Source organism: Sapajus apella, unplaced genomic scaffold, assembly GCF_009761245.1.
Source record: "Sapajus apella isolate SASKATOON/1434 unplaced genomic scaffold, GSC_monkey_1.0 scaffold5, whole genome shotgun sequence".
NCBI lineage: Eukaryota > Metazoa > Chordata > Mammalia > Primates > Cebidae > Sapajus > Sapajus apella.
The window spans coordinates 27,274,481-27,288,440 of record NW_022436945.1 but is presented as its reverse complement, the minus strand read 5'-3'; the positions used below and the strand labels follow the sequence as shown (position 1 = coordinate 27,288,440).

Below are 13,960 nucleotides of genomic sequence, written 5' to 3'. Positions count from 1 at the left end.
CCTGGTTAAAAGTATAGCCATTGTAATACAGACTCTACAAGGAAATTCAACTGGGTTTCAAGTGAATCAGAACTACTTGGCAATGGATCAGGAATGTATTCAGTTCACAAATATGAATATTCATTAGCATCTACTGTGGAAAGCCACAGAAGTCCTTGCAGGAAATGGCAAAACTGAGTTAGACCAGAATCCTGCCCTCAAGGGGCATACAGGGTATCAGGGAAGCTCAGGCACGGAGAAGAGTGACAAAAGCCTGAAGTTATTTTCCCTCAAAGCCCGGGTGAAGCTTTGATGAGTTCCCAGAGGAGGGAAAGTAACTTCAGGCTACAAAGGAAAACCCAGCTTCCTGGCTGGTTTCAGTGCTTTTGCAGATGGTGGAGAGGGAATGGGTTTTCCAGGAAGAAGGATCCTCATGGAGAAAGGCTTGGAGGATTAGTGTTCATTTCTGGAAATCAGGCCTTGCATAGGAGGGAGATAGGACAGAAATCAGAGGTTCGTAGTGGAGAGGGAATGTTAGTGCTAGTTTAATGATAGCAATCATCTCTTACAAACAGAAAAGTTTTGTTTCCAAAGAAACCAATATTTGCCAAGTATAATATCAAATCCTGAAACTCTAACACTAAAAATCTCTCTGCATAAATTGAAAACATATATGCCCATGTAAAAACATGTCCATAAATGTGCACAGCAGGACAAGTCACCAGAGCCAAAGACTGGAAACAGCCCAGAAGCCCCTCTGCTGATGAATGAATCAACAAGATGTGGTATGTCCATACAATGGAATACTATTTGGCTCTAAAAAGTAATGAAGCACTGACACATGCCACAGCATTGATGGACCCTGAAAACATTATGCCAATTGAAATAAGCCAGTTACAAAAGACCGCATGCTGTATGATTCCATTTATATGAAATATCCAGAATAGACAAATCCGTAGAGACAGAAAATAGACTAGTAGTTGCTGGGGGCTGGAGAGAGGAGAAAATAGGGAGAGACTGCTAATGGGTGCAGGGTGTCTTTTTGCAGTGATGACAATGTTTTGACATTAGATAGTGATGATGGTTACACTAATATATTAAATACAAAAAACTGTGGATTTACTAAATACCAAAACATTACAGAATGTAAACTACATCTTAATTTTGTTAAATCCCTCTATGTGATGATGATTGAATGACTTTAGGTAAGTTAATTCGCTGAGCCTTTGAAACAATGGAACCCACATTTAAAAGGGCTAGTTTGGGTCAGGCGTGGTGCCTCGCACTTGTAATTCCAGCTCTTTGGGAGCCCAAGGCAGTGGATTACCTGAGGTCAGGAATTCAAGGCCAGCCTGGCCAATGTGGTGAAACCCCATCTCTACTAAAAATACAAAAATAGCCAGGCATGGTAGTGGTGGATGCCTGTAATCCCAGCTACTCGGTAGGCTGAGGCAAGAGAATCGCTTGAACCTGGGAGGCGGAGGTTGCAGTGAGCTGAGATGGTGCCATTGCACTCCAGCCTGGAAAACTCTGTCTCAAAAAAAAACTCCTAGTTTTAGGATCAAATGAGATAATACAGATAAAACACTGGCATATAGTAGATGCACAGCAAATTTTGGCTGTAGATGTAGTGATGGTAGTAATAGTATTAGTAGTAGCAATAATGATTGCTATTGGAGTAATGGTGGGTATGACGTGTTTTAAATGTAGAAGTAAAACAGAGTTTATAGGCTGGAGGCCTCAAGCTCAGAGCTGGGTTTACAGACACACAAAATAGGACAGGACAAACAGTTAAGATCAGAGAAGTGAATGTATGTGAGCCAAAATTCACTCCAGCACGGTGGGCCTCCAGGATGTGTCTCAATATTTTCCTCTCCCTTTTTATGAGCTGCTGTGTCTAACAGCAAGACTGTGCTCCATTTGTTACTGTAACTCCATAAGCCAAGCCACAAATCGTCCAAGTGTCTCCAGTAAATTCCTATCATACTAGCTGGGCAGAGGCATGGTACACACAAGCATCACTAGCCTGCCTCACTTTCAATAGCGTAGAAATTCATTGCCAGGCCTGGGTCCTGCTCACTCACACATGGACCTCATACTCACTCTCCCAGCCCCACTCCTCAATCCCTCCTTACCTGTCTACATCACTCACTTTCTCTCAAGGACACACCCAGGTTCACATTTTAAATCAGGCCAGATTCAAGATGAATCTTCAGGTGGCAAGACAGAGTATTTGAAGACCATTTTCAGAGCAAACCGTGCTCAGCAAATTGGTTCATGAAGGCAAGAAAGTGTAGGAGAAGTGGAAGGACAAGTTAGGTGAGGGCTTTTTGAGGAGTACCTTATAAATTCAGGTGGGTGCCTCAAGAACATTCTACCTTGATGCATCCATGTCAACATTTAAATCAAGGTCTCTAATTTTGTGTTTTCATTTTGTGCATTACGTTGTCGTTTCTCGTGAGTCAAAATAACAGCAAGCGAACTTAATAAGAACATTTTTAGTGGACCTCAGCCACCTTCATTAAATTTATCGAAAAAGCCTTGCAAAACTAAAAGCTGGCTGCAGTCCCACCAAAAATACTAAGAAGATTGCAGGGTAAAGGGGAACCCATGAACTTGCAACTCCGGAGGAGACAAGATGGTAACAAAGCCCCTTGAGAATAAAGTTCACACCAGCTTGGGGATGCCTTTTCTTCTCCTTATATGTAACACTGTTGCTGAAACAGAAATTTACCAATAACACAGGTCTATCTCTTCATTAACAATCAATTCCTTAAAATGTTGTGATATTTCAAAACCAGCTAAATTATTATGTCTTGCTATTTAAATATGTGTTCTCAGTATGTTGCTCCATATGTACAGCAATCATGTTTACTTTTTAGCTTGTAAGGCATTCCAAAAATAGAATCAGTGTTTTTCTATTTTTAGCTCAGTCTATAAAGTTTAAGCAAATAATCTTCATTTCAAAACACTCTATACTTGTTTCAAATTCATGGAAAAACCCAGCAGTCATGAGCTCATAAAAGAAAACACTGTAAAAATTTAGAGTCAAAGGATTTTCACGTCCACACCCTGTCCTGTAACTCAACATAGACTCTTAGCTTTAAACTCAAACATTTTGTTATAATTTATAGTGGAAACATTAGAAGCATCACTCTACAGAGCATTAATTTCACCAAGAAATAACTTTTTTTTCTAAACAGTCTTATTTCTCCGTCAAAAAAAAAGACTGAAAAGAATCAACTCCTATTTCCTGATCAAATCTGTTAGTTATTAAAAATCTGACCCAAAATTCTCTTCCCACTTCTTCCATAGTAAATCAAAATTTTCTATTTTTTATAAGGTGGTTTAGTTTAACTTTGTTTAGAATAATTTCCCACTTCTAAAATAATTTCTCTTTATCTTTTTTTTTCTTTAAGATGGAGTCTCACTCTGTCACCCAGGCTGGAGTGCAATGGTTTAATCTCAGCTCACTGCAACCTCTGCCTCCCAGGCTCAAGTGATTCTCCTGCTTCAGCCTCCCAAGTAGCTGGGATTACAGGCATGTGCCATCGTGCCCAGCTAATTTTTGCATTTTTAGTAGAGACGGGGTTTCACCATGTTGCCCAGGCTGATTTCAAACTCCTGGTCTCAGGTGATCCACCCGCTTCAGCCTCCCAAATTGCTGAGATTACAGGCGTGAGCCACCATGCCCGGCCCTCTTTTTCATCTTAATCAAATTCCTTTAAAATTGCCAAGTTTTAAACACAATTGAAGCTCTTTGTGAATGTCCTCGCTGTTTTTCAAAGCCTAAATTTATGTGCTTCAGCATTAAATTTTGGATCAGAATTGCACAGCAAGCACCTGGAAGGAAATGGTGCCACAAACCTCTGCACAAATGCACAAAACAATTTGAATTTGTTTCCTTGTTGTAGCTTAAGATTCCTACAAAAACTCGGGCTGGGTGCTGTGGCTCACACCTATAATCCCAGCACTTTGGGAGGTCGAGGCGGGTGGATCATGAGGTCAAGAGATCAAAACCATCCTGGTCAACATGCTAAAACCCTTTCTCTACTAAAAATACAAAAATTAGCTGGGCATGGTGTCACGCGCCTGTAGTCCCAGCTACTCAGGAGGCTGAGGCAGGAGAATTGCTTGAACCCAGGAGGTGGAGGTTGCGGTGAGCCAAGATCGCTCCATTGCACTCCAGCCTGGGTAACAAGAGCGAAACTCCGTCTCGGAAAAAAAAAAAAAATTCCTACAAAAACTCCACCAAGCCACATGTATTTGCATCTCAACAAGAAAAGTGTGCCTAGTAAAACTCAGTGTAATTTTCAGGTGAACCGAGCAAGTTCATTTTCCAGAACATCAGACCCAAGTGCCGTGTTCCTAGGCAAATGCCCCTCTGAAAACCTTGAAGATAAAAGGTGTCTCTAGGTTCAATACTTAGCAAAGGAATGCATAGATTATAAACCACCATCTGCATCTCAGTCTCTATGCACAGCCAGAGAAGTGACATAATTGAAAATGTCCATTGGCCTTGACAGGAGATGTAGGGCTGAGAAGATATAAGAGGGAAATGGCTTCTCTTTTCTATTTGTATTGGGGTCCCATTCAATTTCTTAAATGCTTCTAAGTAGTGAGGTCTGAGTCATTGCTCTTCTCACCTGGAATTTTTCAAACATGACAGGAATTTTCCTGTGGGCGAGGTAAAGATAAATTCAGCTTTCAGATGAGGGTCAGGCATCCTCTAAAGTGGTTCCATCAATTTGCACATGGACTTAATGGAGTCTTTCTCTGTGTGAGGCAGCCCAGGCTGTCCCAGTGCTTGCTACTAGCTTCTACCTGCTGGCAACCAGCTATGTGACCTCACACAGATCATGTCACATAGCTATGAACCTGTTTCCACCTTGTAAATTGTGGGTATTAGGCCCACGATCTCCAAGGTCCCTTCCCAGCTTCCCTCGGTCATGTTGTGAAATATAGACGAAATTAAATGCCCATGGCCTGGGGCAGAGGCTCACACCTGTAATCGGCACTTTCAGAGGCTGAAGTGGGCAAACCACTTGAGGTCAGGAGTTCAAGATTAGCGTGGCCAACACGGTGAAACCACGTCTCTACTAAAAATACAAAAATTAGCTGGGCATGGTGGCACCTGTAATACCAGCTACTCAGGAGGCTGAAGCAGGAGAATTGCTTGAACCCAGGAAGTAGAGGTTGCAGTGAGCCAAGATCATGCCACTGCACTCTGGCCTGGGCGACAGAGTGAGGCTCCATCTCGAATGAATGGATGAATGTCCATGACAGGTCTGCGTCTGGCAGCCTTAGCTCAGGATCAAAGTAGAACTAAATATATCTGCTCACCAATCTTGAGGTCATAATATCACAAGGGCCCTGATGCTCCTGGAACTTTTCCAGACATCTAGAGGTAGTTCTTGTTCTCAGGAACAAGAAGAGCATTAAAAAGAATGACAACTCAGTCAGGGATCACCTGCTTCCACTCCAAGGTACCCCTGCTCCAAGATCAAGGGTCAGGAAGGAAGAAAACAATATCTGCTGAGTACTTACGGCATGCCAGATGTTTTCATATGTTATCTATCTCACAACCCTAGGTGGTAAGATAAACAATAATAGTAACAGAACATAATGTGTATCGAGTGCTTCCTATCTGCCGGACACTTCAGAAAACCTTCAGACAGCATCCATCCTGGACCAGGTATTGTTGTAAGCATTTACAGTGCATGAGGTTGAGAGTATGAATACCTGTTTTTGGATGGGGAAACTGAAGCAGTCACCTGGAAAAGGAGAAAACCAGGATCAGGCCCAGGCCCTCCGCCAACTTAACCACTTTACTTCACAGCCCCTAACTATCTTAACACCCTGCTGCAAGGTATTATTTATGCTGTTTTGCAGATGAGGAAACTGAGGTTCAGGAAAGTAAAATAATTCACCCAACGCTTTACCGAGACACAGTGGAGCAGTGGCTGCATAGGCCACCTGTCAGCATTCCTCCAAGCAGGTGCTAACTGCTACGAACACAGGGCTTCATGCTCTAAGATTTCAGGAAGCTGGCATGGCCAAGAAAGATTCTCTAGACAGCCACCGTGCTCTGGCAGCTTCCTGCCAACAGCAGGCTCTGTCAGGGAAAGAGCTTGGCCTTTTTCTTTTCTTTTTTTTTTTTTTTTTTTTTTTTTTTTGAGAGTTTTGCTCTTGTTGCCCAGGCTGGAGTGCAATGGTGTGATCTCGGCTCACCACAAACTCTGCCTCCCAGGTTCAACCGATTCTCCTGCCTCAGCCTCCCAAGTAGCTGGGATTACAGGCGTGCACCACCACACTTGGCTAATTTTGTATTTTTAGTAGAGACAGGGTTTCTCCGTGTTGGTCAGGCTGGTCTTAAATTCCTGACCTCAGTTGATCCACCCTCCTCGGCCTTCCAAAGTGCTGGAATTACAGACGTGAGCCACCACGCCCGACTGAGCTTGGCCTTTTTCATGAGGCTGGGAGCTGATGCTAGCTAGATGAGATAAAAATAGACTTGAAATGGCAGTAGATCCTAAAGAACAAATGAATGAATGAATGAGGTAGGAAGGAAGAGAGAAAGGAAGCAAATTCTTGTGGAGTCTGAGGCAGCAGCGACCTTCTCAACGGTACAGCCAGGCCAGGGGCCAATAAGAAGGTGAGACCTGCAGTAAGCAGCCCCCTGCTGCTTGTCCCCATCCAGCCTATGCTCGAGCGAGCACGCCAAACTCCACTGAACCCAGGACAAAGCAGGAGCTTCACTGCCGGGTCTGGGGAGGTCAGGCACATTGGTCCTTTCTGTGAAAAACTGGTCTGCTGGTGGACAGGAAAACCCTCACCTCTCAGTAACTAGGAAATTCAGTGGCAGGAGACTTGGCTCTGTCCACAGCCTAATGGGAACCTGAGTCTCCAGTTGGATCCTGCGTCTCGAGTTGGATGTGTCAGTGGATCTAGTACAAGGTTTAGGATCACCTTACCTGAAGCATAAAACCCCAACTCTCCTTTCCAACTGTGAGACTGTGGGGCATGCACTGAAGCCTAGGGGACTCCAAGAAAGGGGCACACAGCCTCTCTGTGCCAACAAATGCTGCTTTAACTAATTTAATCAAGTGGTGATTTCACATATCCAGCCCTGGCCCGTGTGTGCGCAGAGCACTGAACTTAAGCCATTGCAGTAATTTATTCGCCCACTCAATATCGCCTACCAGTCCTTAGGGATGCCACAGTACGCAAGCCACCTGCCCCTAGAGGGACGTGTTATGGTACAGAGGCCCATGCAGCAAGTAAACAGGAAACAGCACAACTGGGTGATAAGTGCGGTGAGAAGGAATAGAGAGAGTGCTAGAAAGCTGACAGAGGAGTCCCTAACCAACGTCAGGGACCCTATAGTCAGCCTGGTGTTTTAAGCAGGTACCCAAATGCCAAGTACAAATGAGCCATTAGCAGGGAAAGAGCAGAGATAATATCTCTAATCTATTAGAGAGTAGAGTCTGATACTGGATTTTTCATTACAGTATTCTTGTTTCTTAAGATCTTAAAAAATTATTATTTTCAAAACACTTATAGCATAATATGACAGATATCCATGTGGTTACTACACAGTCTTAGCAGCTGTTTCAGATATTTTGTACACAGGTACATAGATGGGTATGTTTTTGACACGGAATCTCATTCTGTCACCCAGGCTGGAGTGCAGTGGCATGATCTCGCTCACTGCAACCTCCATCTCTCAGGCTCAAGCGATTCTCCTGCCACAGGCTACTCAATGAATAGCTGGGATTACAGGCATGCGCCACCAGGCCCGGCCAATTTTTGTCTTTTTAGTAGAGACAAGGTTTTACCACGTTGGCCAGTCTGGTCTTGAACTCCTGGCCTCAAGCGATCCACCCACCTGGACGTCTCGAAGTGCTGGGATTACAGGCATGGGCCAATGCACCTGTCCCCGCCTGCCCCCATCTCAACCCTTTCTTGCTCCTGTTCTGTTATGTAAGATGCCTGCTCCTCCTTGGCCTTCCCCCATAACTAGAAGCTTTGTGAGGTCTACCCAGAAGCCCAGCAGATGCCAGTGTTATGCTTCCTGTACAGTCTGCAGAACTGTGAACCAATTAAACCTCTTTTCTTTATAAATTATCCAGTCTCAAGTTTTTCTTTATAGCAATACAAGAATGGCCTAATACAGTACTTTTAGTGAGTTAGTTTAAAATTGATTATAAGCTAATAAATACGCACAGTTTCAACTAAATAATTTTTATGGGCTGTAGGAGAGGACCTGGCTGGTATTTTCTTAATGGTTTCATGTCTCATGCCAAGGCCATCATATACAAAGAGGTGTCAGAAAAAGAAGAGTTGATGTTTATTGCCAAGGAAATACTTAAACTGACTGTAACGAAGATTTTAAAGCGCTGTAGAGAAGCTGTACACTATTTCCCTGGGCTGACCACAGACACACTTTAAATCAAAGACTATCTCATCATTGGACTTAAATGGTGATTTTTAAAACACTTTCTGTTTTTGACCAAGTTTTTATTCAGTTCACTTGAGTTATTTCAGTTTAGAATTTGAGTTCTTATCCTCATAGTAATCCTGAAAAAATTACTAAGAATAAAAAATTATAATTACTAACATAAGTCCATAGGATATTAGAACTGAAAAGGTATCATATAGCTAAACCTGTTTATTTACAGCTGATGAAACTGAAGTATGAGAGGTTAGTTATTCATCCAACAAATATTTATTGAGTTTCTACTCTGATATCATTTAGATGCTTGCTATGCTAATAACTGTACATACACATAGCACCAAACATTCAGAAATTTAAACATGTTTAGTGTCTCTATCAACAGCTTTACGAAGTAAAATTTGAGACGTTACCAGCTTGCCCAAGGTTGCGTAGCCATTAAATAGAGGAAGCAGGGTTAGGACCCAGGGAGTCTGACTCCAGTAATACTTCCTGTCTTGCCGTGGAATACAACTGTGGTACTTGAGTCCAAAACGCATCGATATAAATCTTACAGGGAATGAGGTCCTACCATTTACAGAATATGATGTCCTCCTTTACAGACAAAATTTAGTTCTTCCGGTGAAGAGGACAATGGCTGAGTAGGGACTTATGCCCACACCTAATGGAAACTCATCCTTGACCTGAGTGGCTACTGACCCAAGATAAAGATTACTTAGAGCAGCCCACGATAGCATCAGCTCCAGGGAAAAGGGAAGTACTTGGACATCATAATGAATAACACAGAGATGGGCCCTGACCTCATGGGGCTCACAGTTTAGTGAGGGAGACAGGCAATGTACAGGTAACTTCCCAAATATTTTATGCTTTGTCTTGAAATTTTAAACTTAACCAACCTCCAGTTTTAAAATAGCATGGAAGCAAAAAACAAAATGGAGTGCAACAGATCCCAGAACCTTAACTCTTCTCTAAAGAACAGTAGAACAGCCTAGGAGTGAGACCTTGCATCTTTTCTGTTGGCCAGTTCTGAAGGCATCCTTTGATTGAGGAGGGATTTAGAAACTTTGGCCTGTCATGGGCTTTGATGGTTCTTAAATAGCCACATCCAGTTGGCTTTTTGTGGAATAACATGTTCAGAGACATAACTGCCACCCACTTTCAGTAGCAAGAGCAAAACCACTAATATGTGTAATGAATAGCAGCTGCTGGAATAGGAAGCTCACTACGTCCTGGAATTCAGGGACGACGGAGGAACCCCTGAAGCTTCTCAGGCGACCTGGATCGACACCAGACATCTGTGACTCTATCAAAGCTTTGTACAGAATTCAAGGCATGGACATAAAAGTGCTTAAATTATAAGACATGAGAAGCATAAGACATGGGATTTCAAGAATATTACTTAGCCATACAGATATTTTAAGATAATCAAGATAGTCAGTTAGTCCTAGCTGCAAATATGTTCCCTATTTTTTTTTTAGCATTCTACAAAATTCCCATTCTTCTTTTAATTCTCTCCCTTTGCTGCTAGGCCCTCCTTAAGGGTTTCATCTGGCTCACACTAGGCTGGGAAGAAAAGATGTAGGAAGTTCCTGACCTGACCCTGGCCTTTTCTCCTTTATCCTTTGCTATTTCCTGTCTCCTGTTTCTCTACAGAAGTAAATAATGTTGACATATCCCCAAAGAGTAGGGGCCTTAGCATGGAAGGAATACAGAATCAAAGAACAGCTAAGACAGATGCATATAAAGGGGAATATGACCCACTTTCTAGTTATTCATTTATTTTGTTGTTAAACAAAGATTGCTTTGTTAATACAATTACACGCAAACTCTAAAGCACTAAGACATTTAAATATGTTATAGCAAACAGCTGGCAATTCAACATCCAGGGTCAACAGAATGCTTGAAGGAGACCGCAACAGATGGGATTCCCATGGTGGAGAGGGCATCTTCACCGGCGAAGGGAGCCCAGCTGAAACAGCCTTTCGAGCTCTCTCTCCTCACCAAGAATCATGAGAGGCACTCTACTCTAGGGGAGGTGTGCGATCTGGTGCTCTTCAGGCAGGTCAGAACTCTCAAAGTCTAGAGGATTGAAGGGAAAGAATTTTTCTATTTCTAAACAGGCATCATCAGAGTCAGAAATAGAGCTTTTTGCTTTAACAGTCTTCTCGGTCATCTTTTGAGCAGAAAACCTTGGCTGTTTTTGTGTGCTGGGTCCATTGGTCTTTACTGACTTTTCTGTAGCTCTTTTGACAGTTCCCAAAGCCTTTCTGGTAGCTTTAGGTAAGGCTGGTGGAGCATCGAACGTTTTGCCAAAACATGGCGTTAAAACTTGAGATCTCCCACCTAAGGCTTTGTGATTGAAGGTCCAGACCCCAGCTTTAGCCCGTCCTTAGCGGCCACACCAATGCCTGGGTCTCCAATTCCTTATCGACATAGATCAGAGTAGCCATTCTGGATTGTTGCTGCTCTCAATAGCCACATTCATCTAAGACCATGGTCTCACTTTATATTTAGATAGAATGTTAACTATAGTGGAAATTGGTATAATATCTAATTTACGTGCCTCGCATGTCATCTGGGAGTCAGCATGAACTCATACAAAGAGTATAGGCCTGAGGTCTGACAGACCCGGCAACTCAGGAAAGCCACTTTCTGTTAGCTGAGAGATTTAGGCAAGTTACCTAACATCCAAGTCCTATTTCCACATCCATAAAATGAAGGTAAAACTCAACTCCTACACATTGTGAAATGATCAAAAACCACTTAAGTAAAGTGCAGAGCAACCAATAAATAAATAGTTTCTGCCTTTTTTGTATTTTCTAACTTATAATGTACTTTTTTGCATACTTGATTTCACTTCTTATTAACCTTTAATAAATGCAAGTCTTCTGTTTTTTACTAAAGCAGCACCCCCAAAGTTCCTCTAAACTGCAAAGTGCCCAAATGTTTCATCCTGATTTACCCCTCTTGCCAGCTCTGATCTACCGGTGGTGTCAATCCAGCAGACAGTGGTGGGGAGAGCCGGGAGGCCCTGTCTGAGCAATGTGACTGCTAGTGATGACTGCTTGAGCAGGAATACCGGACTGAGGCAAAGACTACATACCTCTGCCAGCCCAACCCCAATCTAGTCCAGGCTATTGCTTCACAGCAGCAAAGGGTCACTTCTGTTTCTAAGGCCTAGAGGTAAGTTGAGGCAGTTTTGCAGTCAGCCATTTCAATTCAGTGATAAATATCCTTGTTGTCTAATTCATTCTATGAATCTTTGACTCATGGCCATATGTGTGTATGTATTTGAGCCCGTATGCAAAAATATACAGTTGAGTCTTGAACAATACAGGATTGAGCTGCATGGATCCACTTGTTCTCAGATTTTTTTCTCGCGCTGTCACCTCTGAGACTGCAAGACCAACCCCTCCTCTGCCTCCTCCTCAGCATACTCAATGTGCAGAAAATGAGGGTGAAGATCTTTATGATGATCTATTTCTACTTAATAAATAATGTTCTCTTTTTTATAATTTTTCTTAATATTTTCTTTTCTCCAGCTGACTTTATTGTGAGAATACAGGATATAATACATATAACATACAAAATATATGTTAGTCAACCGTGTTATTGGTAAGGTCAACAGAAGACTATTAAGTTTTTGGGAGTCAAAGGTTACAGGTGGATTTTCTTTCTTTCTTTCTTTCTTTTTTAGATGTAGTTTCATGCTCTTGTTGCCCAGGCTAGAGGGCAGTGGTGCGATCTTGGCTCACTGAAACCTCCGCCTCCTGGATTCAAACCATTCTCCTGCCTCAGCCTCCCAAGAAGCTGGGATTACAGGCTCCCACCACCACACCTGGCTAATCTTTTAATATGTAATAGAGACGGGGTTTCACCATGTTGGCCAGGCTGGTCTTGAATTCCTAACCTCAGGTGATCCACCCACCTCAGCCTCCCAAAGTGCTGGGATTATAAGCGTGAGCCACTGCACCCAATTTATAGGTGGATTTTTGACCGTGCAAGTGATTGCCACTCCTAAACTTCACGTTTCAAGGGTCAACTGCACCTGTTTATTTGCATAAGGCCACCTCTAATATAAAGCACTATTCAAAGATATCATTAGAAGTCTTGCTCTTAACCTGATACAGCTAGCTAGAAATAACAGAGCCATGATTTGGACCTCGTGTATCAAATGATTGATGTAACCTCTACATGGAGCTTGTAAACTCAGATGCCACCCAGGGTCAGTCAAGGATTGTAAACATGTGATGTGCCAGTATAAGGGCAATGGGGAACAGGGAAACTGGTGGGGTAGAGTGTGTGTGCCAATATACAAGCATTCCAATTGAATTGAATTGTTTTTCTTTCAAACACTATGGTAGGCAACTTTTTTTTTTTTTTTTTTTTTTTTGAGACAGTCTTGCACTGTCGCCCGGCTGGAGTGCAATGGCACAATCTTGGCTCAATGCAACCTCCACCTCCTGGGTTCAAGTGATTCTCCTGCCTCAGCCTTCCAAATAGCTGGGATTGCGGGCATCCTGCCACCACGCCTGGCTAATTTGTTTGTATTTTTATCAGAGACAGAGTTTCACTATGTTGGCCAGGCTGGTCTCGAACTCCTGACCTTGTGATCTGCCTGCCTTGGCCTACCAAAGAGCTGGGATTACGGGTGTCAGTTACTGCGCCCAGCCGGTAGGCAAATTTTAAAAAATGTTTGCAGGCCACCTATCTGCAATCCTGTCTCATTATACCATTAGCAGGAATTATTGTTAAATACCTTCTTTCAACTGTTCTGGCACATTCATTTTTTTATTAATAGCCTTCTAATGGTTCTCTAAATTGGGGCAGAAATAATTAAAGCAAAAGATGTAGCATATGTGTCCTAAAGAAGGGACAAATAAAGACCAATGATGTCTAGAGGTGCGAAAGCAAATCTAACCCAGGAACGCTTTCTGGAGGAGGTGGCCTTTGAGCTGTGAGAGATGGAATGCTTAGAGGAAAGGAAATCTCCCCAAGCAAAAGAAACAGCAATGAGCAAAACGGAGGGAAGCGTGACCTCAGGGGAAATAAACAGACCCATTTTGCTGGAAAATAGAGTACAGTAGCTTGGAATCAGAAGAAAAAGTACGAAGAATCATCTGAGTCTAGATATGGTCAAGGTTCTTGACTGCCAAGCTGAGGAATCTGGTGTTTATTGGGTAGAGATGAAAATGGTCTGCTCAGAGAACGGGTTTTCTAGGAGATGAATCTGCTTTGTTGAATTTGCAGACGCTTTCTTAACATGGAGCATACTTTTTTCCTAGACAACTTCAAGTCTGAAAAATTTGTTACTATTCTTAGCATATGTTTTTGAAAGTAAACTTGTTTGCCAAAAGTGTATATGAGAAAAGGGGCATAAAAACTGACAGCAAATCCAGTAACTGCAGCCATCTGTGTTTCTGTTGTTCTAAGTGGAGATCAGCAAAAATAGCATTTTAAGAAACAAATAAGTATGGTTGAAGCAATATTTTCCAGCGAAGCTTTCCACAAGTGGCTGCTGACAAT

General features: G+C 42.6%; 2 protein-coding genes across 7 annotated transcripts in view; both read right to left on the bottom strand.

Annotated features, from left to right (window-relative positions):
* The window catches only part of TBC1D1 (TBC1 domain family member 1), a 239,902-nt gene that overhangs the window by 164,683 nt on the left and 61,259 nt on the right, over nt 1-13,960 (bottom strand). The gene's annotated exons all lie outside the window — the stretch shown is intronic.
* PTTG2 (pituitary tumor-transforming 2) lies at nt 9,834-12,213 on the bottom strand. Its single transcript, XM_032273838.1, is given in 5 exon segments — nt 9,834-10,350; nt 10,353-10,397; nt 10,400-10,787; nt 10,790-10,854; nt 10,857-12,213. Coding segments are annotated over 5 exon segments (567 nt in total). The 5' UTR covers nt 10,885-12,213; the 3' UTR covers nt 9,834-10,309.